At 43.4% G+C, this 26,629-nt stretch overlaps 1 protein-coding gene across 2 annotated transcripts in view; it reads right to left on the minus strand.

Annotated features, from left to right (window-relative positions):
• YAF2 (YY1 associated factor 2) overlaps positions 1–26,220 on the minus strand; it is a 62,252-nt gene extending 36,032 nt beyond the window's left edge. The window contains exons 1-2 of one of the 2 annotated variants that reach the window (XM_075930120.2): positions 25,965–26,220; positions 25,604–25,729 (exon numbers count right to left, since the gene is read on the minus strand). In XM_075930120.2, coding sequence (XP_075786235.1) covers positions 25,604–25,729; positions 25,965–25,990 — 152 coding nt within the window. In that variant the 5' untranslated portion in view covers positions 25,991–26,220. Of the gene's footprint in view, positions 1–12,093; positions 12,128–25,603; positions 25,730–25,964 lie in introns of those variants that run through there. The other variant, XM_089779396.1, reaches the window with a different exon arrangement.
• Between the last annotated feature and the right edge of the window lie 409 nt (positions 26,221–26,629).

A 26,629-nucleotide genomic window follows, 5' to 3' on the forward strand; every position in this document is an offset into this window, starting at 1 on the left:
GGTGCAGAAGAGACATATCCCAGAGGGCCAACTGGTGACAATGAGGAAAAGGGCAGGAGGGGAGGTGTCAGTGGGAGGCGGGACAAAGTGATGCTGGGAGAGGAGAAGGTAAGGGCACTGGGGGCTAGAGGGGGGAGGGGAAGGTGCTGGGAGAAGGCTTGAAAGGAGGAGTGGGCATGAGGAAGGTGGAGATAGAACAAGGCATGCGTGAGGGCACAGGGTCATGAGGAGAATGGGGGCAGAGGTTGCTGAGGGGGTGGGTATTAGGGGAAAAGAGGGCAACGGGGGCAGGGGCAGTGAGGGAAGAGGGAGGCACCAGGAGGGTGCGGGTGCCAGGAGATTCTGGGGGTGAAGCAGAAGGGCAGGCACCTGCAGGGGATGAACCAGCACCAGAGGAGAGAGGCAGGGCAGGTGTAGAGGGACGTGTTAGGAGAGGAGATGAGGAAGGGTAGCTCACTTGATCAGAGTGGGGCTACTGGAGGAGTGGGCACAGGGGGGAGAGAAGGGCTGGCCGAGGGGGGCAGGTCTCAGGAAGGCTGAGGGCAGTGAGAAGGGCAGGAGTCAGGACAGCAGAGGAGGGTGAGGAGCTGGGGGGCAGCAGGCACCAGGGGAGCTGACAGAGCAAGGGGAGGAGACATGGCAGCAGAGGGAAAAGGTAGACATTTATAAGATATTTATTAATAACTTGGGTGATATTTATTAAGAATGTATTAGTAATTACTGTTCTTATTAGAAATTTATGCCATTAAAAAAAAAACTTTTTTGCGGCGGGGGGAGGGTGATAAGTCCCTTTTTTGTCTGGCAAGTAGGGTTTTCCATAATTTGTCGAGCCCTGGTGATTACTTTATTGGGGGCTGTAATGAGCCCGAGACAGCAACATGGCCGCCCGCTGACCCAGAAGAGGAAGCGCCCTCTAAAACCCGTTGGTGGGGAGGTCTAGACGCACCTAGCCCCGCCCACAAGATGTCAGAAGGCAGGTCGAGGACTATAAGAGCTATGGGCTCAGTCAGAGCCAGGGAGCCGACCCAAGCAGATGCCTGGCCCTGGCTCCTGCAGCGAAGAGCTCAGCCGCGCTGCCCCCAGCCGGAGGACTGGGTTGAGCCGCCAGGACCCTGCCAACCCTTGAGCCCTCATCCGGGCTGCTGAGACACCGGCCGCCACCCAAACCCACACCGAACCCTCCGGGACTCTCGCTGAGCACAGACGACTGAGCAGGCCCACTTGGACCCCTGCAGGAGCCGGAGCCCATGGACACCCTGCCAGTCCCTCCATCATCCATGGACCCCCTGGAGCAGCTGGTAGGCCCACAGGGGGAATGGGAAAGTGGCCCAGGGATAGCCGACCGTGGGGCAGCTGAGGAGATGGAAGTCAGGTGGGCAGTGAGTTTCAGCCTGGACCCCTGCTGATCCTCAATCTGGCTGGCATGTAATGGCCCGGATCCCCGCCAACCTAGCGGCTGCAAGGCCACCACTATCAGGGCCCTGGGCCAGGACACAGTGGAGTGGGTGGGCCGGTGGGCCCGCCCGTATCCACCCCTGCCATCCCTCCCTTTGGGAGACAGGTTCCCCCTGTGGGGCAAACGCCCCTGCGCTCCCGGAGAGCTGACAAGTGAGGAGACCTGACCCTTGCCTGGCGCTCTGTCCCAGGGCTGTGTCTTAGACTGTAACCCTTGAACTATGTATTCCGCCCTCCCCCCCCCCCATTGCCTGATGCGCTGACCCCGGGCTGGGCCGTAGGGGGCTGTTACTCGGCCAACAGCTAGACCAAGGTGTGCCTCACAGACTTGTGGGCATTCTAGGGAGTCAGCAGTGCCCCCTCTGACTCCAGCCCCACTGACTGAGGACCCTTTACAGGAGTCTACTTTATCCTAAACTAGCAGATTTATCTGGCATTACTTGGATCTGTAACAATTATGGTTTTTTGTTTTTTTTAATAAAAAGAAAAATGTACATGCTTTAAATTGTTTTTTTCCAAAATAGTGTTATTTTTATTAAATTAATTTTAATTCAGATTTCTTAAAGAAATTGTTAAAGCTTTTTTTTTTTTTTAAGAAAATTTTTTACATGGATATACCATCAACAGTATTTTTTCCTTCATCCTTAAACTCTTACCATTTGCTATATTTTAAAAAAAGAAAGGGCTATAGTCAACTTTGGGTTTCCAATAACATTGTCTACTAGTTTTTTAACCTGAAGCATTGATTTAGCTATGTCAAAACAGAGTACTGCTCCAATGTTTTCCCGATTCATCTCTTTTCTGTAAGGTTTATTGAAAAGCAATCCTATTCCAACATTCGCTCAGTTATCTCAATTTGGAGGACTATACTTGCTTTGGTGATTCTGTCTCTTTTCTGTTTGGTTTTAGGAGAAGCAATCCCATTCTAGTTCACCCAGTTTTCCTGGAACAACCAAACCCTTACATTCCTTTAAGTTGGGGTGGGCAAATTCCAGCCCATGGGCCAGATCCGGTCCATAGGGTTAATCTTTGGCGGGACCCCACCGCTATCTTTCCCTGCTCCTCCCCAGATACCGGAGGATCATAGATACTTGTGGCCAATGTGAGTGGTGGTAAGCAACGTCCCAGTCCTCGCCTCCTTCCGCCCCTTGCATTAGCTGTGAATGGCAATTCACGGGCAACGAGAGCTTCGACTGTCTGAGAGCTGGGGAGGCGCAGGTAAACATAAGAGGTGGCCCACCCGGGACTAACTCAGGCGAACTGATGCCATTTTATTGCCCACCCGTTTTAAGTTCTCAAAGATGATGCTCAATGGGTAACAGTTAACTATTACCTGGCAACAGCCCTCCAGCCATGATGAATGGGGCTGTGGAGCGGCAGTGGGTGGGTGGGGCTGCTAGCTTCCAGCTCGTGAGCCGGTGTGGGTTAAGAGCCGGCAGCCTTCCCCCACCTTTGCTGCTGTCTAATGCAAGCCTGCCAACTCCCAGCCCCCAAGCCCATGCAGGCTGAGAGCAGACTGCCCCCCTTGCTACCACTTCAACTCCTCCCACCCCACACAAGGCTGCCACCTTCCCTCCTAGGTGGCCTGGGAACCAGCAGACCGCAGGTATGGACCAGCCAGCTTCGAGCAGCCCCTGCCCACAACATAGAGATCACTCCAGCTCGGCTATGGTGGGCAGGGGAGCCATTCCAACTCAGCAGAACAACCCACCACAACCCGTGTTTAATCAATTAACCAGTTAAACTTAATGTTTAAGCAGTTAACTAGCTAAATGGGATTTTTACATCACTAGATTTTACATCCCAAGTCCTGGTCTATAAGAATCTAATCAGCTGATTTAGCAACACTGTAGAGTATTAAGAAATAGTATGAATTTACAAAAATTAAAAGCCAAACATATTACTACAAAATTGTGTTAATCAGGACTTCATTAATTATTGCTTTAATTGTCTTGACCTCCTTACCCCACTTTCTCTGGGAGCTTTTTAAATCTGTTTTTGGAATGCAAGTTCTTTGCAGCAGTCACTATCTTTTTATGTTTATATATGAACCCTGTATAGTATGTGCAGTAAAAGTCATCCTTCTTTAAAATCCCCATTTCCACAAAGCCTAAGAAACCGTACATTTTTCAATAGCTGAATAATGGAATAATATTTGGCAACTATTTCAATTTTTCACAAAGTGTGAACTACTTTATCTCAAGCACTTCTTCTCAGGTTCACGTACAGCTCAATGGACCTGGTCACTATCCTATCCCTTGCTTTGTGTTGTATGATATTTCGACACCTGCAAATCCACAGATATCCACTTTCTGTCCACTGGGATCCAGATCCGTATATGCATGCAGATATCCACAGCTCATTTTTGCAGATTCAGATGCAGATACAAAATTTTGCATCTGCACAGAGCTCTAATACTCGTGGGTTCTTGACTGAGCTCTTTAAGTCAAAGTATTTTACATTTCTTTCAACAGGGATGATGGAATTCCACCTTAAATCATCCTGCTGATTTACCCTTCCCCATTCTTTCATATAATCTCACCATTGTGAGATTTGAAATATCTCGCTATCTGTATGGGCTAAAAGGTAGGCTCTGTATAGAAGTCATGGAGTTGGAGATAGAGTTATCAGGTAAGGTGCCATTTCCAATTGTTCTTTTGGAAGTATATAAACGTGTCCTGTAGGAACAAAACAGGTAATTCAATTCATGTTAGGGATGCACATTTACATCTAAGTACACGGTTAACCAATGAGCCTGGGTTCACTGATTAACCATATCGATTACATGCACACACGCACACACCTTGCTGCCACTATCAGAGGCAACAGGAAGGGGAGGAGGGAGAGTGAGCTGGTTCCCCCATAAGCACTGGCTCCCACTTCTACCCCCCAGGTAAACATGTAACCACTAAAAACTGAGCAGTTTCACATTTACACAACCACATTTTAACAGCTCTATTTCACATACACCAAACATTCTTGCAAGATCTGTATTCTTTTTTTATATTTAAGAAGTGAACACAGCTCTTAAGCTAACAAGCAGGGGAGTAAACAGCAGGGCATCGACACCCAGCGGGAGAGAGAAACTTTGTTGAGGCTTATTTTTTAAATAATACTTTTCAGAGGTTTTCTGTATTCTACTACAAAGAGAAAAGGAGAAAAACACATAGTTGACCATTACGTGGGGGATTCAAGGGGCCAGAGCTCATGAAATCACAGAAAACTGGGAGGGGTTGCAAGTGCTGTGGAGAATAGGGTCATAATTCAAAATGATCTGGACAAACTGGAGAAATGGTCTGAGGCTGTGGTGTCCAACATGCTAGCCACTAGCCACGTGTGGCTATTTGGCAGGTTGAGTGTGGCTACTGCTTCAGAATTGGTTGGACACAAAGTTAAACAGGATGAAGTTCAATAAGGAAAAATACAAAAAGTACTCCACTTGGAGGGGATAGAAGGAGAGAAACAATCCGTTCACACAAACAACACAGGAAGAGTCTGCCTAGGAAGAAATACTGCAGAAAAGATTTTTGGGTTAATAGTGGACCACAAACTAAATATGAGCAACTAGTGTGAAACTGCTGGCAGTGCGCACGTTGGGGGGGAGGGGGGGAGAGAGAAACAACAACAAAAAAAAGCACGCAAACATTTTGGGATGCATTAATAGGAGTGTTGTGAGCAAGACAAAAGTAGTAATTCCTCTACTGTACTCCGCACTGATTAGGCCTCAACTGGACACATGTTTCAGGAAAGATGTGGAGATATTGGAGAAGGTCCAGAGAAGAGCAACAAAAATGATTAAAGGTCTAGAAAACATGACCTATGAGGGAAGATTGAAAGACGTATGCTTGTTTCACTTAGTCTTCTCTTTTCCAAGAGGCGACATGGTGACAGCTTTCAAGTACCTAAAGGATGTCACAAGGAGGAAGGAGAAAATTTGTTCCCCTTAATCTCTAATGATAGGACAAGAAGCAATAGGCTTAAATTGCAGCAAGGGAGGTAAAATTTCCTGTCAGGGTAGTTAAGCACTGGAATAAATTGCCTAAGGAGGTTGTGGAATCTCCATCTAACTTGGTCTTAAATATCTCTAATGATGAACACCTGATAAGAATAAATATAGAAGGTACTTGGTCCTGCCATGAGTGCAGGGGACTGGAATTGATGACTTCGAGGTCCCTTCCACTTCTAGTATTCAATGATTCTAGACCAGGGTTATGCAAAAGAACCTCCATGGGCCGGATCTGGCCAGTCAAGTGGGAGGACTCGGTCCACAGAGGCCCTGCTGCTCCCGCTCCCCCTGGCCAATTAAGGCCCGGGGAGCACATGAAGCCTTCTCCGCTCTGCCCCTGCCCTGCAAGCAGCGTGCGGTGCTCCAAAGCACCGTGCGCTGCTCACAGGGTGGGGGCAGAGCCGAGAAGGCTTTGCGCGCTCCCTAGGCCATAATTGGTTTGGGGGCACGGGAGTATGCAAAGCCTCCTCCCGCCCTGCCAGGAGCATGTGGCACTTTAAAGCGCTGCGCGCTGCTTGTAGGGCAGGTGGGGGAGGGACAGTGGAGGAGGTTTTGTGCACTTCCCCTACCTCCAGGCCAATCAGGGCCTGGGGGGCAAGGTAGCTGCATGAAGCTTCCTTCACCCTGCCTTGGCCCTGTGAGGAGCCCCCGGCACTTCAATGTGCCACGTGCACCTCGCAAGGCGGGAGGAGGCTTCCCACACTCCCCTGCCCCCAGGCTCTGATTGGGCTGGGGGTGGGGGAGCGTGCCAAGCCTCTTCCAGGTCATGGGTGCCTAGTGGGAAGGGGGGGGGGCAAAGGTGCTCCCCTACTCCCAGATCCCAATCATGGTCTGGGAGTGGGGTAGCCCTGTTCCTTCCAATTTAGGCTCTGCCTCTTCCTTGCAGCCCAGGGCTACTTCAAAAATTTTTTAAGTGGTCCTTGGACACAAATTATTGCCCACCCGTTCTAGACAGTCCATCTCCCTCAAAAACTGTAGCTATGGAAATGGAGAAGTTGTTTGCAAATACTGATCCACCCAGCACCACTGTACAAAAAGATTAAGTTTTAAAAACTTGTTGCGGATATGATTTTTTTTAAAAGACACAGAGAAGTTATGAGACTTCAGTATCTATTTCCCTTTTCCATCTATTTTTAATCTATACAAATGTACAAAACCAAATAGATAATTGAATAAAAAATTAATCCATATAAAGACAGAATGGTCTTGTTCTTATAAGAACTAACAAGTTTATCATACCTCAATATTCACAGCTTTCACAACTTTTTTTAATTTTCATTGTATTCTGATATTTAATCCTAACAGAAAGTGCATGTATGTCACTGTGGCCCTAGTCCTTCAAGCAGCATTGTATGGGATGACATCTATTTGTATTGGATCCCATATGGAGGAGTCCTTTTGACTTCAAGAAGTAACCTCCTGGTCTGCATGGGGTTTCTATTACATGGAAAATCTTGAGGGATCCGGCTGCATGTATATACACACACACTTACGCTGCAATTCTAAAAATATTTTAAGAAAAAAGAAGTGAATTTTCCGTCTTTATCTTATGACCAAAGTCTACAAATGCATAAAAATGGGATTTCCATATGCAAGAAATTACCACGCAGTGCAACTCTTTGTAATATGGACAGAAATAAACAGATAAAAATCAATCAATCAATCCAGATTAAGACATCAGAAAGTAAAATGTATGCTTTTGCTCAGTGACCTAGACAGCATACAGTTGGTAATTTGATCTTGCTACATTTTTGTACTAAAACCAATACTGTCATTAAGGGGCACAATCTGATGGAAATCAGCTTCCAAGTAAAGGGGCAGAAATTTAAAGCTTCCATCTCATGCTGTTTATTCCATTTTGAACAGTCTATTTCATTTAAACCAACAGTAACAGCACACATTTCTGCAAAATCTAATCTTTATAAAAAAAGTGGAAACAAAACTGTACTTTTATATTGGCTTCAATTTGATTCAAGCTAATAATTGTTTTTTAAATTAAAGTTTTAGTGTCTGAGCAGTCATCTTAACATGCCCTGAAATTTTAAAAGGAGCTCAGAAAAGTTTGTGGAGGTTTTTCTGCTCACTTATTGATGATTATCATGTTTTTTTTCCCCCAGCAAGAATATGGCTAACTATGCAGGGAAACAAACTGACGAAACACCAAGGGTCTGATCCTGTAGGTACAGAGTGTCTTCACCTCACAGACACTTAATGGTTGTTGAATATGCTTAGTACCTCTCAGAATGCTCTTGCAGGAACAAACAAGCACAAAAGAGCTCACACAAAAAACCATAGTGGAATAAAAAAGAAATGTAACCCCCCCCACACACACACACACAAACGCACACTCAATCTCATTGATCATCTTTTCTGCTGTAAAGGTTTTAAGTGAAAATAACATTGTCAGGACACTTTGTATTTTTTCAAGTTGAAGGCATCCCTCCCTTTCAGTCAATTTTACTGGACACTCAATTTTTCCACCAACTCTAATATTCTCTTAACTTCTCAAAACTATATCAGACCTAGCTACCAATTCTGCAAGTTCTTTGGGGCAAAGTTTGTATCTATGCGGGTTTTTATACAGCACTTAGCACAACATCATGGTGATCTTTACTGAGGTATTACTGCAATATTAAGTACAATTTTTTTTACAAAATTAGATTTTTTTTAAACTAGTGACAGGGCGTGTATACCCCACACAGGGCCAGGAGGGCTTAATGCCCTGTGGGCGGAAGTCCTGCCCGACCCAGCCTTACTGGGCATGCTCCAAGAGTTGGAGCAGTATAAAAGGGAGCAGCTCAGCTCAGTCTGGGCTGGAAGGGAAGGACTTCCTGCAGGAGTTCCAGAGATACACCAGCCAGAGAACCATACATTAGTAGCCAGAGACCCAGATGACTGCCTTGAGCTACCAGCATCAGAGGAGCCATAGGGAGAGGCAGGTGCTGCAGAATCAGAAAATCCAGAGAACGCGTGGCACGTCCCCACACCAACACAGGTAGGAAGTGACCCAGGGAGGGTGCGGAGTGATATCTCCCATCCAGATGGGATGGGCGTGTTGAGGTTGGATTCCCTGCTGAGCAAGTGGTGGAGCAGTCTGCTACTAACAGGGCCCTGAGTTGGAGCCTGCTGGAGCAGGGTGGGCCCAGGCCCTGTACCTGGACAGTTGCCCCAAATATTGAATCTAGCCATTAGGCCATGCTGCCCTGAATCCTAGAGTTACATTATAGACTGGCAATTGGGCCACACAGCTTCAGGATAAGGCGGACTTCCAGTATGACAACTTCACTGGAAGCATTAATCCTAGCACTTTTCAATGGAAGTTTTGCCCTCACCGTCAATGTGAGCAAAATATCACACCACAATTTAAACTCTAAGGAAGATGAATTTGCAGCTTCCACTTAAAATTAGAGATGTAAAAGGTTAACCGTTAAGCCTTAGACATTACGCCTCACCCATTAACAGATGAGGCTTACCAGTTCCAGTTAACCAATAGGGGCTGGAGCAGCTCCCTGCCCATCTGGGCAGGGGGTTGCTCCAGCCCTGCAGGGACCACCAGAGGCAGGGGCTGCTCCAGCTGGCTGGCCAGAGCAGCCCCTGTCTGTGGCGGTCCGAGCCCACCCCACACAGGTTACATGCTGTGGCTCCCTGGGAGCAAGAACAGCCCTGTTTCAGCAATAAAACCTCCTCCTCCAGGAGCAGGACTGGTGACAGCAAAGCCACCTCCCCAGGAGCAGGACTGGCAGGGACTGATGGTCCCACTCTTAGAGAGGCTTAGCTGTGGGTTCTGCAGTATAAACTGCGGAGCCTACAGCATACGTAACCGCTCAGAATCTTAACGGTTACACAGTTACCTTGTTAAACGACTTTTTACATCCCTACTTAAAATTACAATTTCTTCTAGATTGCCAACATTCTGACCTGTGAGACTGCTTCAATGTAATATACGAATTAAGTATTCAAAATCTTTTAAAGATTGGCTCTCAAATTGTGGTTCACAGAACTTTTGCAATGAACCTCACATTATTTCAGTCCACTAAATCATACTGAAAGATGCTACAATTAAAAATGTATTTTATGTAATATTGCTTTCTACATAAACAATGATTTTCATTGCAACAGGAATTGAATCATCAGCAGGCAAAGAAGTGGTCTACAGATCCTGATGGAAGGGACGATGGGCTATGATAAATCTTCCTAAAAAGATGTAGCCCACAAACATAAAAGTGTTTGAGAAACCCAAATATGTGAAACTAGGTTTACTTTTCAGTGTTACAGAACCATTGCTGATCATGACCACACAGACATATTGTGAGAAATTAGTCTTCTGTAGCTCTATATCAGGACCTGATAAGTAAATAAATACATGTTGAAGATACTCTTAACTAAGCCAAATGATTTTCTTCCCTTTTTATTCCATTACCATCATGTGCCATATTGCTCAGGGCAAGTCACATTGCTTATGCAAATTATACAACAGTCCTGATAATGCAAACAATGGAACTAGTGGCCTGAATAGTGCTATGGAACTCTTAGTAGAAACGCCTAATACATACAAATTGCATTGTTAGCCTGTATTTACTACACTTAAAAAAAAAATCTAACCTCCAAACCACCACAGATTCCAACAGTAACTGATTTCCTGTACCTTAAGATTCCTAGCTATTTTGTTGTGTGAAATATTTACTTGGAATTCATTTGTTTATAACATTTCTAGCAACTGTTTCTTTCTATAAAAGCAGATTCAATTAGAATAGACTTACAGGTCCCATATGGTTTTATCAGTCACTGTATAAATGTGCAGGAAACTACCCCTTGAGGCAGTGTCCCTATTTAATCATTCCCTTAAAGCACATACTGCCCTATTTTCCAGATGGCATTTAACAGATGAGGCCAGCAAGCCTCCTGCAGGGGGGACTGGTACACTGCAAAGCAGTCCAGACCTGAGAAAGAAATATCAATTTCAGCAGCTTTAGGGAACTCAAATTTACATTCGTGGATCTATTTTAAAAAACAGCAAGATAATGTTAAAAAAAGTAACATAGCTAAAGCTTTTAATTTCTCATACAGCAACTTGGAGAAACTGGTGGTTGCTCAGTATTACAACTGATTTTTTCCCCCCACAGAAGCATTTTGTTTGGTCCATTGGTATAAAGCAAAGTGATGCTTATATTTCACATATGTTTTCTAACTATAAAGAAACTTAGGTTCACAAACACTGGAATACACTTGTTAAAAAAAATAAGAAGAAATACAGATCTACGCCGTGACTATTAATTAGGAAATGAGGAAAAATGGAAGGGGTCTGGAAGGGTCAGAAAGCTCCATTTTCATCAAAACATCCCCTTAGAACAAAGTCTTTGGGGGTTTGCAGAACAGGCAGCTGGTATAGTCTTTTAGACTCCCCCAGATCTCTAGGACTGATGGGAACATGACCTCTCTCAAAAGACACACACACGGATAGAGTTTATCTTCAGAGGCACAATTTCTATTGCGCCACACAGAGTTAATATTAGGTATGAACAGCCATCAATTTTCTAGAGAGGAAGGAGGAGGCAATGTGGACAATGTTTCTTTCTCTTTAACTCTCAGTGTGGAATTTCTAAAGGGTCAGGAGATGATGATGCTACAGAAGGAGCACTCCTCAACGTCTCCGTCCCTCCTCTCACCCAAGCAGATATACTTTGAGCAGAAGAGCTTGTAACAGGGCAATCTGACCCTATATTTGTAAGCACATTTTTTTCACTGAACCTGTTAAGCAGACCATTCTACTTTTTAAGAGAATGATAGATTCCGATGCTCTTTTTCCAATGGAAAAAAATAATTCATCTTTGTGATCTAATTATGGAAGATCCAAGACCTATGGAATAGCAAAGTTTAAGGATAAGTTTCTTGCTTTCAGATGAAAGACAGAAAGATGGAGAAGTTTCCTAGCTGATGGGGTCCCTTTCAAAAATCTTTCAAAAAAATAATTACATAAGCTGGTCAAGTTTCCTATTAGAAGATGATAGAGGAGCTTTCTTCCCACTGGTAGTCATAGCTGTCTTATCTAAAGTAAACTTTACTCAGGTATTCATACAAATCTCTGTATCTTTCAGACCATACAACAGGAGAATAGCTGAAGATAACAAGATATAGGAGCTAAGCATCAGCAGCCTATTGGTGACGCGAACACCAGGTTTATTAACCCCACTTGCACAAACTTAAATAAAGAACTAAATTAAAACATACCATTTAGATTAAAGAGTGATGGACAACACACAGAAGAGCCAGAATTATTAGCATGCTTATTAGGACCCATAGCAGTCCTCTTACAAGAAATCTAGGAGTAAATTATCAAGTATATTTTTAATACACTTCAATGCCAAAGTAACAGATGACTTACAAATTATTCAGATACATCAACAGGACTCAGCACAACCTTGATCTGGATGAGAGCATAAAATTGTCACTGATAAAGTCTTCATATGTCCAAAATTAGGGAATGGTAAATAAGGAAGAGAAATAGTAATAGGGCAGTAATACAGGGCAACCAAGTTTGCTTGGTAAACTAAGTGCAAGCAAACAACATGCATTTTAATATAGCTAAATGTAAATGTATGCATTTAGGACCAAAGAACGTAGGCCATACTTACAAGATGGGAAACTCTATCATGAGAAGCAGTGACTCTGAAAAAGATTTGGGGGACATGGTAAATAATCAGGAGAATATGAATTCCTAGTACAATGTTGGGGCCAAAAGGACTAACGTGAGTGCAAAGAGAGGGGAATCTTGAGAGGCAGTAGAGAGGTTATTTTACCTCTGTATTTTGCATTGGTGTACTTGCTGCTTTAGCAGTGTGTCTAGTTCTGGTGTCCACAATTCAAGAAAGATGCTGATAAACTGGAAAGGGTTCAGAGAAGAGCCATGAGAATGATTAAAGGATTAGACAACATGCCTTATAGTTGACTCAAGGAGTTCAATCTACAGTGAAAGCTTTGTTACCCAGCACTCATGGGGAATGGGGTTGCTGGTTAATTGAATGTGCTGGATAACAAAGCATATTGCTCTGCCCCCTCTCCCTATCAGCAGATCCAACTCCTGGCAGCTCGAGGCAGACTAAGAGGGAAGGAGGTGCCTGCTGATGATCTCAGCCAGCAGTGCTGGCTGTCAGAAGCCTTGCAACGCCCAGCTACACAGGCGAGAGTCAAGCATCCATTCCAGAAGTCGCGGCAGTATTGTTGTTGGGGGCAATACCGGTTCAAGTTTTCTGGTTAACAGAGTGCTGGATAGCAAAACGTTCACTGTATTTAGCTTAAAAAGAAGGTTAAGGGACAATATGATCATAGTCTACAAGTACTTACATGGGAAATAAATACTTGATAATGGACTCTTCAATCCTGCAAACAAATGTCCAATGGCTGAAAGATGAAGCTAGACAAAGCCAGCCTGGAAACGAGGCATATATTTGTAACAAAGTAATTAATTATTGAAATAATTTACCCAGGGATGAGATGGATTTTCAATTTTTAAATCAAAAGTGGGTTTATTTTAATATATGCTCTATTTCAGAAAGGATTATTTTGGGGAAATTCTTTAGAGGTCAGACTGTTAACTAGAACAGTGGTCCCCAACCTTTTCAGGTTGTCGGGCGCCAGGGGGCGTGGCCGTTCGCCCGCCGGGTGCCAGGGGGCGGGAACACGTGTGCGCCCCCTCGGGGCCGGCGCCCCCCCCCCCGCCGAGCGCGGCCTTCCCCCCCCCGCAAGCGCCCGTGCGCCATGTGCCCGGGGCCAGGCCAGCCCCGAGCACCTGGCGGGTGCATTCAAATGCCCCCACGGGCGCCACTGCGCCCGCGGGCACCGTGTTGGGGACCACGGTACTAGAAGATTATAATGATCTCTTCTAGTCCTAGAGACTATGACTTCCCCTTCCTACTCAGATTCTCAGACCTTTTCCTTTCACCTCCCCATACTCCTTCAACTATTCCTATGTTATCCAGTATACAGCTGCACCAGATGTGCCCTTTGGGAAAACCATTTACAGACCATGTAAGTAAGAGGAGGATAGTACAACACTTGAAGTAGTTGGCTCTAGAAGGCTAAGACGAGCAATAAGTAGAGATTTTTAAATAATTCTGACAATCAGTTCCAGTCACAATAGGGATAGGGAGAAAAGGCCTTTCCCTTGAGTACAAAGTAATCTGATTCTTATTTATCATCAGAGTTCATGATCTCACAGAAAGTCAAGATGTCAGAGACAGTTATCTAAGCTTCATTTCACGCTCTACAACACAAAGCTGGTTGTCAACAAAACCAACATCTTCTATGACTTGATATCAGATTAAACCTCCAATTTAGTTTGCATCAACCAGACATAGTTGTATGACATACATAGCTCATGGACCAGAGCTTTGTATTTACATAATACCAGAACATTACATTTAAATTCAAATGAAATGTTTGTTGTTGTTGTTGGGGGTTTTTAAACAGACACAGGAGGAATCAGGAGATGGTTACATAAAACAAGGTCAAATATCAAGTTCATAATTTTTTAAAAACAACATTTTGCAGAAGAACATAGTTTGAAATTTATCTGTCAGGTTAACATATCAAATACATTTAACACTGAAACAGCCAGTTATGAAAAACAGCCTATAAATATTTGTCAAACCAACTATTTCAACTTTCCTCTTCTGGTAATCACCTAATCTTTTCTTCCCATAAAAACTGTTCTTAACTGTGTTCAAAATGACACCCCATAATGATACAAAAACTCCTTTTCATTTGACTAGATGTGCAAAAAACAAAGCTTTCTGAAACTCAAAGTTCACACTATGTTTTTGATAAACAAAACAATGCAGAGATTTATCAAAGGTGATTTAAACCTTTAAAGAGCCCAGCTCATTATTTCTGACACCTAAAGGTTATGTATAGAATGAGAAGAAGGTATTTACTTATGATATACTCAGCTGTTCCTCATAATAATTTCATATTATAGACCAATGGCATAAGCAGTCATATATATTTATAAATGCATTACAGAGACATAATTTCTCTTCACTTTCAACCACTTGCAAATATTTGTTTCACAAACTGTCATATGTGCATGCAAATGCATGCCCTTTTGACTCTTCAATACACTAAGCTTGATTCAGTTATGTCTTTTGTAATATCAGCACAGCAGCCAATTCCTGTCCCTCACCAAAGAAATTCTAATCTAAGTACTGGAAGACAAAAGAAGAGTCCTTAATAAGCTGCTGTAAACCAGACATGTTACAACTCATTCTGGCCATCAGCTCTGAGAGGTATTCAAAAGAAACAAACATACCGGATTTGGATAGATGTAACTGATTTGTAACTGTAAATATCCAGATGGCACATGATCAAACATATTTAACATATTTTATGAAGAAAAATGACCCTGATAACCAACTTAAAAAAGCATTTTATTTGTAATTTCACAAAACATATAAAACCTCATCAACGTTTCAATGGAAAACTTGTGAATGTGAGATCTAAATTAACAGAAAATCCAGTCTTTTAAAAATACATGCAGAAATCTAATGGCCCAGATAACAGAATCACAGATCTCCTACTACAGCCAAGTAATGCAGAACAAATATCTGGGGAACAGGGGCGTTCAAGGAGGCCTTGGAGCACCTCATTTCCTGGCCCAATTGAGCACTCTTGTCAATTCAGTAGTGTCTTTTGCTTTCTTCATAATCATGTTGAGTGGAAGGGGCAATCCTGTAGTCAAGATCAAGAGCATAAGGATACTCCAAGCCCTATCATGTTTCTTCCATCATATTCCCATTTCAGCAGTGGAGTAGTGGGATTGTGTCTCTATGCCCCTAAAACAGGGTGGGGGTAAACTATGACCCAGAGGCTGGAAACCTAGCTTGCCTGGATCAAGTCCTTGAGGCTCCCTCCCCCGCTCCCACCAGCCCATGCTGGTGTTCCAGCTCCCCACTGCGGACGGGTGAGGGGGGAAGCCCCATATCTCATGGGCCAGGGTCAGGCAAGCTGGGGCCATACCTGAAGCTCCCCCTGGCAGGGAGAAGCAGCAGCTCTACAGGATGTCATTCCCCCATCTTGGGATATGGCAACACAGCAAAACACTCCCTGAAGGCTTTTACCCCACTGCTTCAATTGGCCATTACTGTAGCCAATAGGACAAGTAGGGAGCAGTGCCTGGGAGCAATGGGGAACATGGAGCTGTGCCAGGTAAACCCAGACCCCCTAAATCACAACCCACTCCTGCACCCTCCCTCACAGACACCACACCCATAGCCTGCTTCCCGGTAGCCCCACCCAAACAATAAACCACTCTTTTGGACCAAACCAGAGCCAACAGAATTTACTAGCTGGAGCCGGCCAGCTGGCCGCTGCCCCACCCCTGGTCTTTCAGCTTCTCTGTCAGGGGACATATCAGTGAGGTAGGTTTTTCTGGTTTTTGCTTCTCACTTTTTTACAGCCCCTGACTGATTTTTTTCTGTGGATAAATGGCCCCTGATCCAAAAAAGGTACTCTATCCCCGCTCTAGAAACTCCCCAAACTGGGATAATTCTCAAATACCTGTCTACACCTCTTTTGCATTATCAGTACAGAGTAGAACCTCATCCTAGAATCATAGAATCCTAGAACTGGAAGGGACCAAGAAAGGTCATCAAGTCCAATTCCCTGTCCTCACAGTAGGACCAAGCACCATCTAGATCATCTCTGAAAGATGTCTATCTAACCTGTTCTTAAAAATCTCTAATGGAGATTCCACAACCTCCCTAGGCAATTTATTCCACTGTTTAACCACCCCCTGAAAGTTGAGAAGTTTTTCCTAATGTCCAACCTAAATCTCCCTTGCTGCAATTTAAGTCCATTCTAAATAAAGCATTATGGTTGTTTTTTTTGAAAGTTTACAACTGAGCATTGACTTAATACAGCTTTGAAACTTTACTGCAGAAGAAAAGATGCTGCTTTTAACCAACTTAATTCAAGCACAAAATAGGGATGTAAGCGACTATCCGAGGCAGCAGGGGGAGGCAGGGAGTTCTGAAGGAAGCTGGCTCAAAAGCTGGTTCCCCCCAGCTCCAACTCTGTGGGAGAGGGCAGGAGCTCAGTAGCGGCCAACTTTGAAATGTACACGAGTCCTCACTGGGGACAAAGCAGAAGCACCGCATGGATTCTGGGGTCAGCGGGGGACTCCCAGCTGGCCCTGGGCTCCATGCGGCCTGCCAGCTTTGAAATGCACAAAAGTCCCCAGCAGGGGCTCTTGTGCATTTCAAAGCAGACGTGCCTGCTTGGAGTTTTGGGTCAGCTGGACTCCCCGCTGGCCCCAGGCTCCACACAGTGTTCCAACTTTGAAATGCACAAGAGCCCACACTGGGGCTCTGTTACATTTCAAAGGCAGAATGCAGAAGTTTTTATCGACTCATTGACTGGTCGATGGAAATTCCATCAACTATTTGATTAATTAATTGAAATTTAACAACCTAGTACAAAAACAGTTTTCTTCTTCCCTCAGCAAATCTTTAAACTTTCCCTTCATTTTTAGTATTTTACATGTAACACAATACTACACTGTACAGCATGCACTTTTTTGGGAGGGCGTCTCTGCTGCCTGATTGCCTATTTCCAGTACCAAATAAGGTGTGTGCATGACCAGTCAGTTCATAATCCTGAGATTCTACTGTAGTGTAAAGCAGGCAGCCCAATATTTTATAAAAATGTCAGACTCCACACACAAAAAAATAAACTTTCCTTTGGTTTATATAGCTTTGCACCAATCTGTAGTTTAGAAGCCAGATGAAAATTTTATTAACTTTAAAGCAAGAAATACTGGTAATTTAAAGATTAGTTTGGTAGTAATAAGCCCTAAAACGTAGCTTCAGACATACTTCAAGAAACCATAACTCTGTACATATCAGCGGTTTTCAACCTTTTTTTCCATTTGCAGATCCCTAAACATTTTCAAATTGAAGTGCAATCCCCTTTGGAAACCTTAAGACAGACTGGGGATCCCCAGGAAACCTCAAACCGTTTCAACCAATATTGTACTGCAATTATGCTGTTCTATTTGAAATTCCATTAATAAAAATGAGTTTTAGATTTCCAGCTATTTAGTCTGACATATCATGTTGTTAAATCTAAAGAATATCACCTGTTAAATTAAGTCTCTAATTAATTTTTTTTAAGTATGTTAAAAAATGTTGTGTACCTGACACAGTTAAGCATCTGAAAGTTAGGAAAAACCAGATTTACAGTTGCCCAAGGAACCTTAATTCTGCCCCCTTGTGTGTTTATCCTGTGCAATGCAAGATATAAGGATCAAAATGGAAGATGGGCAGTAGTGGGGGGCATAGTATGTGATCAATAAAAAGCAGTACAGAGATTGCAAGAGTAACCTTATATCTCACATTTAACTTTTGACCACTTGACTCGCAACCCAAATAACACTAACTTTAACATACTCTGGTTGGTTGATATAATTTCCTAGAAAGGTTGTTTCCATAAGAAAATGGAAAATAAAAATTATATTAAAGTACAATTCCAACAAGCCTCTCATCAAGCATTTTCACTACAGTTTGAACCCTTACTATTTAGTACCGTATTTTCCGGCGTATAAGACTACTTTTGATGCTAAAAAACATCCCCCAAAAATCGGGGGTTGTCTTATACGCCGGGTATACAGGCGGCAGGGCAGCCCAGGCACGCCTGGGATGCCCCGCCGCGGGCTTCCCCCGAGGCTTTGCAAAGCCGCGGAGGGGCTGTCCCGCTGCCGGGGAGTCCTCAGAGGCTTTGCTCCCGGTGTCCCTGGTCTGCTGGAGACGGTCCCCAGCAGACCAGGGACACCGGGAGCAAAGCCGGGGAGGCGGAGGAGCGCTGGGGTATAAGACGAAAACCTATCTTTTAACTAAAAAATTAGAGGGTGGTCTTATACGCCCAGTAGCCTTATACGCCGGAAAATACGGTCTTGTAGCATAGACTTCTCTCCATTAGCTAAAGTAGTCAGGTCTTTAGTTAATCAGCAGAAGACATATTACAGAGTGTGTGGAGGAGAATGAAGATGGACAAAAGGGATTATCTGCTGGATTCTGAGGGTGCATCTACACTGCACTGTTATTTTGGAATAACTAGTGTTATTCCGAAATAAAAATGCAAGTGTCTACACAGCAATTCTGTTATTTCAAAATAATAGCAAAATAATGGGTGGTTTATTCCAACTTCTGTAAACCTCATTCCACAAGGAATAACCCCTCTTCCAAAACAGTTATTCCAAAATAAGGTGTGTGTAGATGCTCACTGCTGCTATTTCGAAATAGCTCCTCACCAGGGCCATTCTAAGCTCTTCCTCCTGAGTGCCTCTTGAGGCTCTAAATCAAGATAGCATGTCTACATTAGGGAAGCCTGCCTCAGACTAATTTTGAGGCTTCCCTGCAGTGTAGACATGCTATTTAGAAATAAACTATTTTGGAATAAGCATGCAGTGTAGATATATCCTCAGGGTGGCTAAGGTAACCCAGCTCAGTTCTGTTTCCTCTCTCCTTCCCCCCACCCAGATTGCGGATGGAGGACACCTGCCCCATGTGGTATCACTAGGCAGGTACAGGAAGGATGGGCAATAGTCTTATACACCCAAGGATCCCACTGCACCAACTACTGCTGCTCTGGGGGTGATGTGGACCCGGTCTTTTAGAATGTTTTCATGTTCTGTCATTTTAGTATGCTTGCTCAGGAAAATTGTGGCAATGTAAGTGACAGAAAGTAATGATTTTCAGCTCTTTAAATCTCAGCAAAACCTGAGCATAATTTCATGGAACAAACAAAAAGGCACTTAATCTAACTGTAGGGTTCTCCCCCTAATAAATTTCAAACACCTGGTACAAACAACAGATGTTTCAAAGCTTCTGAAAAGAGATCAGAAGAATCTTTTATAATGCAAAGGCAACCTAAACATATTAGGCAACCTAAACATAGAGGTTACTACCAGTACCTTCTATGAAGCAATATCTTAGGGCTGTATTCAGTTTTACTTAAACAAAATTTCTACTGAACTTCAGTGAGGGATTTGCTTGTTTAAGGCACAATTAATATGGTCTTATATACATGTATACAGCATCTTTCATCTAGAAGTTCCCGGAACGTTTTAGAAAATGACATATAAAGAAATCACTTCATTGTGCCCTAAAATGTAATTCCCTACATGGTACAATACAATAGCTTATCATTACTTATCAACTGCAAACATCACAGGTAAGAAAGTGATTAAAAATACCACATCTCCAAGAAGAATTCAGGTCATGAATGAAGTTACCCAAAATGGAATCAAGCCTTACTGTTTAAAATTATGTGATTTTTAAACTTATAGTCAAGACCTTTGTTTTATGTCTTATCCTAATGGCATATATTGAATCCTGGCACCAAACTGGGACACTGGTTTTTGTTTGTTTTAACATTAAGAGTGCTACCTAATAAATCACATAACTTCCTGCAGACACCGGGGAGATCTTCCATGGAAGCACTGCTCTGTTTAATCATATAAGATGATACTCTCACAAAGTTAAATTTTACTCCATTATACAATTTGCTGTGATTATTTTTATGGTAGTTCAAAAATATATGAAAAAATAATGCAAAATCTTATATTTAAATGTTTGCTTATCTGTTTATAAAATCAGAATCAATGCCTATCTATTAGCATAAAAAAGTCAGACTTCATGGAAATGTAAAAATATTCAATTATCCTACAGCAAAAACATGAAAGCATTAACAGATTAGAAGATTCAAATACAGATTGATTCTCTAGTCTGGATCACTCTGGTCCAGCAATATCCATGGTCCAGCATGATTTTAGTTAGCTAGATGTTCACTAATCATGGGTGTGCTCAAGTTTTCTGTGGTCCCATAAAGTTTGTTTACAGCCACCAAGTGTTCTGTGCTGTTATTTAGCTCTGGTCTTCAGAGTTCTGTGCTGTTATTTAGCTCAAATTTACCCCAAATGTCTCTTAAGAGCTCAGTAAGCAGTGGAAGTGTTGGTAATGCTGCTGGACAATATTGACTTCGCTTGTTTCAGCAAATTCTCATTTGGCACCAATCAGGGTGCAGGACAAGTGAGGTTCAATATGTATCGTGTTTTCAGCTGGTCTCTAACGGCTTTCAAAAATACAACATTCACTATCTGTGACTGCAATTTTTTGTCTGCAATTCTGGGTGAGTTTAGTGAAATTTAGCATTCACAAAATGCAAAAAAGCCACACACACACTCTAAAAATGTCAGGTACCAAGCAGAAAATTTCTCTGCACTGAAATATCAAGGCACCTCAACATTAGTCTACATGGCTTAGGAGGTAGTCATATCAATCAACTGAAAAAAAAAAGAGAGTGTTTTTGAGATGTGAACAAATACCTATCTGGAACTATAATGAAGCTATCAATTTTACTTATAAAAAATTATACACTGAAGCAAAAGGCTAGAGAATTCATCCACTAGATCTCTAACAAAAGTGTTATTTTGGGAAAGATCAGTCCTCCCTCTGATTATTTTTAACAACTACCTAAGACCCTTTTCCAAAAGGTCCTAACTCTAGTCTCTAAGGCTCCTGTAAGTAGATCCATAAATGGACTCCAATGAAGTTCTTCATGGGCAAAGAATACTCAAGGAGCTGATAGAGGATGTATCTAACTTTAGCTATCATCTTTGAAATATCATGGAAATCGGGAGAGATTCCAGAAGACTGGAAAAGGGCAAATATAGTGCCTATCTATAAAAAGGGAAATAAGAACAACCCAGAAAACTACAGACCAGCCAGTTCTGTGCCAGGAAAGATAACGGGGCAGGTAATTAAAGAATTCATCTGCAAACAACTGGAAGAAAATAAGGTGACAGGTAACAGCCAGCATAGATTTGTAAAGAACAAATAATGTTAAACCAATCTGATAGTTTTCTTTGATAGGATAACAAGTCCTGTGGATAAAGGAGAAGCGGTGGACGTGATAAATCTAGATTATAGTAAGGCATTTGATACAGTCTAGTATGACCTTCTTATCAATAAACTAGGCAAATACAAATTAGATGAGGCTACTATAAGGTGGATGCATTACTGGCTGGATAACCATTCTCAGAGAAGTTATTAATGGTTCACAGTCATGCTCAAAGGGCATAACAACTGGGATTCCCCAGGGGTCTGTTTTGGGACCAATTCTGTTCAATATCTTCATCAATGATTTAGATGATTGTATAGAGAGTACACTTATTAAGTTTGCAGACGATACCAAGAAGGGAGAGGCTGCAACTGCTTTGGAGGATAGGGTCATAATGCAAAATGATCTGGACAAACTTGATAAATGGTCTGAGGTAAACACGATGACGTTTAATAAGAACAAATGTGAAGTACTCTTAGAAAGGAACAATCAGTTTCACACATACAGAATGGGTCATGACTATCTTGGAAGGAGTACTGCAGAAAGGGACCTAAAGCTCATAGTGGACAACAAGCTAAATAGGAGTCAACAATGTGACACTGTTGCAAAAAAACTTAACATGATTCTGGGAGGCATAAGTCATTCTTCCGCTCTACTCTGCACTGATTAGGCCTCAATTGGAGTACTGTGACCAGTTCTGGGCACCACATTACAAGAAAGATGTGGAGAAATTGGAGAAGCTCCAGAGAAGAGCAACACAAATTATTAAAGGTCTAGGAAACACAATATATGAGAGAAGGCTGAAGAAATTGGGCTTGTTTAGTAGGAAAAGAGAAGACTGAGAGGGGACATGATAGTGGTTTTCAGGTATCTAAAAGGGTGTCACGAAGAGAAGAGAGGAGGGGAAATTTGTTCTCCTTAGTCTCTCATGACAGGACAAGAAGCAATTAACTTACATTGTAGCAACGGAGGTTTAGGTTGGACATTTGGAAAAAATTCCTAATTGTCAGGGTGGTTAAACACTGGAATAAATTGCCTAGGGTCGTTGCAGAATCTCCATCACTGGAGATCTTTAAGAGCAGGTTAGACAGACATCTATCAGGGATGATATAGACTTTGCTTGGTCTTGCTACGAGGGCAGAGATCTGGACTTTATGATCTCTCTAGGTCCCTTTAAGTTATAATATTCTATAGGTATTGGCCAGCAAAAACACAAATGCAGAATTAAGGCTTAATTTGTGTGCATAAATATAATCAGGGCTTGACAAACCCCGGCGAGAGCTACTCGCCAGCCCTGCACCGCACATGCGCCAGACCGGCACTGTGCATATGCAAAGCACCAGTGAATGGGGCGCACAGAGCGACCGGCTGAAATCTACTCGCCACAGGTTTGTAAGCCTGGCATGTATAAATCCAGGACTTTGCACACATGGTACTGTGAACGCAATTTAAAAGGCTGGTTTTGAAAATAAAACTAAGTCAGTAGTGGGCAATCCACAGCCCACTGATGTTCTATGTGCAGTCCAGAAGACATTGTGTTTACTACAGCGTGTGCATAGGATTGCCAGATTCTGCTGGTTTCCATCTGCATAATTTTCCCTACCGATATTACTAAAGTGACACACACATAAAACAAAAACTCGTGAAGTGAGGGGCATGCTGATTGCAAACAATACTGACTAGGAGAGCTGTATACTCCCTCTCATCCAGTCAAAGCTCTGCTACAGTGCAATTGGCACACCACACACATTCTATGTCCGCAAGTACATTTAACAAAACTATCCTAACTCAGGAGACCTTCTTGGTTACGATAGTCTTGTGGTCCACTGAGATGAATAAGGGCCAATCATACAGCCCACTCAAAAGCCTAGATTACCATCACTGCTCTAAGTCTTATGGCAAGAAATCCAAACACCTAATCAGTTATGGATTTGATTTAGATTTTAAGTGGGAAAACAAAAATCCATGAATCTACAGAAACCCTGCATAGGAGAAGAACATCACTGAACAAGGAAAAACAAAATATTTTGTGTTTCTTTTTAAAATACTGCAGAATAAAACAATTATACCACCGGTGTACCCTAATTATCTCTCTAGCCAATGCCACTTGTACTTTTTCCCTGAAATGATTGTTTTAGTGTAATAAAACACTATTTTAACTTGCTCCAAGTCCTTAATAAAAGCTAAAGAAAGCTGTTGCCTTCACTTGTATTGAACTTGGGGAAATCTGCTTTCACTCTTACAAGCATGGTAGCTTTTTGCTGGATGCGTCTAACTATTAAGATCCGCTTCTGTTGGTGAAAGAGACAAGGTTCCCAGATCTGAAGAAGAGCTCTAGGTAAGCATAAAACCTTGTCACCTTTCACCAGCAGAAGTTGGTCCTATCAAGATTATCTCACTCATCTTGTGTGAGTACTATCCTGGGACCAACTTGGGTACAACAGTACTGAAGATCTATATCTGCAGTACTGTTGTACCCAAGTTGGTCCCAGGATAGTAGACACACGAGGTGAGTGAGATAATCTTGATAGGACCAACTTCTGCTGGTGAAAGGTGACAAGGTTTTATGCTTACCTAGAGCTCTTCTTCAGATCTGGGAACCTTGTCTCTTTCACCAACAGAAGCGGACCTAGTAAAAGGTATTACCTCACTCACCTAGCTTCAATAAAGATGTATAATTCTATTAAATTCTCTGAAAACTGAAAAACCAAGTTAAGTAGAAATCTAGCCTCATTTTTAGTACTGGAAAACATAGTATGATAAGTAAATGTCAAAAGGTTATGAACCTGACTGCTATCATAAAGACAAGTCATTCTACGAACTCTCTAATAAATTTAAAGTTAGTTTTGAAAAAATATTTTTAAAAATCTTTTTTACAAATATACATCATCAAAAGAGAGGACAAGTCTATTCCTGAATTATTTGAACATTAATTTACAATAAAATCATTGCAAAAATCGTATCCAGTATTATTATGTTTTATGTTTGTAATAAAGCTCTTATAACTCTTAATAAAAGACTGTGGCATATCTCTTTTGCTAACAGGATTGACAAGATATAATAAATAAATAATACTAATACTAATAATAATAATAAATAAAAGCACATGTTATTTTCTTATGCTAATGTGCAAAAGACTCCACAGTTGCACACTTGTTGGTTTTATAAAATTATCCATCCTTTAGAGCGTGTTCTAACCCAGAAGTAGATGTGGGCCAAATGCTTTTGAATAGGCCAAAAAATCTTCTTATTTACTGGGGAGCGGAAACAGATTATTATTTTCTCTGTAGTTTGGACCTTGACAAAGAAATGTGAATCCTAACAAAAAATAACTGATTACCTCTGTTCTAACCCATAATAATAGAACTATACAAACATGTTGGATCCAAATGATTCTCAGGATGTTTATGATGTTCTACAGAAAAGGTTTACTCTGAGATGTCAGTGATTTCCAGACTGACTTCACTGTATTAAAAAAACTCAGCTAATTTACATTCCCTTTGAAAAAGTAGTAGCAGGGAATCACCTCTGTAGAGAGAATAAATCTCTAAGGTGGGATTGAAAAAAACAGGATAGTTCTTTAACATTAAACATAGAAATAAATAAGATTTAGGGATTTTTGTTTGGGATTTTTGAGGAAATTGAATTAAGCTACTTCATAAAGAAAAATCAATGATAATAGAAGCAAATGCTTTAGATGAAATAGCATATTGATGACCCACCATGAAAAAATGGAAGATTAACACACTGTACTTTGTAGAGACCATATTTTCACATTTTAATTTATAAAAACACCTCATTTTATGCTGCACAAAATTATTTTCATAATTAGATTAATAAACCCTATCGGCATTGTATTTCAAAAGTGTTACCTTGCATATGCTATTGTACTTTAACATAGAAAACAAAACCTAATGCAAGCACAATAAGATGCCAGTTAAGCCCCAGGAGCTCCTTGCAATGAAGGGAACTCACCTTCTCTCCCCTTCGAGAGGATTTCAGCTAGTGTCTGAATCTGCTAGTGTCTGGACACGTATTCTGTTAATTTTATAAAAGGAAAATGCCTCTTAGCTGCTAGAGCCAAAGGGTTAAATGAGTCTGGGAGCAAACGCTGCAGCATTTCTGGTCCCTGTCCCTACAGCCCACGGGCGACGGGATCCCCCATAAACCTGACCTAGTTCCTACTGCAGCAGCCGGCTCCCTGGCACCCCGGGGCTGCTGCGCGCCGGGTCAGGGTGTCCGGACACTCACCGAGTGGAGGTGCCCTTCCTCACATCGCACATCATGCACTTGAAGGCCTCGGCGCTATTCCGGAAGGTGCACACGCTGCAGTCCCAGTAGCCCTCGTCCGAGGAGGGTTTCGGCTGCCGCTTCGGCCTGCAACACACACAACCCGGGGGGGGAGGGGGGGACAGGCGGGGGCGGTGGGTCAGGCCCCGCTCGCAGCCCGGCCCGACCGCCCCCGCTGCAGCCCGGCTCCCGCGGCCGCCATGGCCGCTGCACGGCCGAGCCGGCTCGCCGCTGCTCCCGGCGCAGGGTCGGGCCCGGCCAGGAGGCGCCGCTAATCCAGGGCGCGGGCGCTGCCGGCGCCAGGCCTCCGCGCCGCCCTTACCTGGTCGGGCTCTTCTTGTCTCCCATGCCGGCTGCAGACGCGTCCCCGGCCCGGCCCTTTGTGTGTTTGTAAATAAGGAGGAGCGCGGGGGGCCCTGGCTCGAGCGGGGAGGAGGAGCCGCCGCCGCAACCTCCAGCTGTCGGGGAAACTCCGGCTCCCTCTGCCGCCCGCCGCCCCCTCCTCCCTCACGTGTCCCCCCGCCGCCAACCAGCGGCCGCCCGCAGCCCTCCGAGCCCCCGGCAGCGCGAGGCGGCAGGTTCGCATCTGCTGGCGGCGCCAGCCGGCCTGAGGGGAGCGGGCGGCGAGCTGCTGAGGCGGCGGCGCAGCCCTCGTCGCTCGCCCCACAGCGCGCGCGCTGGCTGGCTGGAGGGGGCAACGGGATGGGAGCTCGTGTGTGTGCTGGGCCAGCCACCCCCGCCCCCGTGTGCGGGCTAGGGGTCCCCGCCCTGCGGGGAGTGACGGCGTGGGGGTCCCCCGGCCATTGTGTTGTCTCCTGCGCCTGTAACAGCTTGCCTAACAGCACATGGCAAGCAAGCTGCCAGGCGGGCTGAGAGACAGATCCCCTCTGCAGCAATGACATATGTATTTCATACAGGCCGTGCCTGTTTTGATATATTGCAGATGCAACGTGCATGTGCTGACAGATATGACAGAACCACTTTCCT

The sequence above is a fragment of the Pelodiscus sinensis genome, chromosome 1 (genome assembly GCF_052426305.1).
Source record: "Pelodiscus sinensis isolate ZL-2025 chromosome 1, ASM5242630v1, whole genome shotgun sequence".
In the NCBI taxonomy this organism is placed as follows: domain Eukaryota; kingdom Metazoa; phylum Chordata; order Testudines; family Trionychidae; genus Pelodiscus; species Pelodiscus sinensis.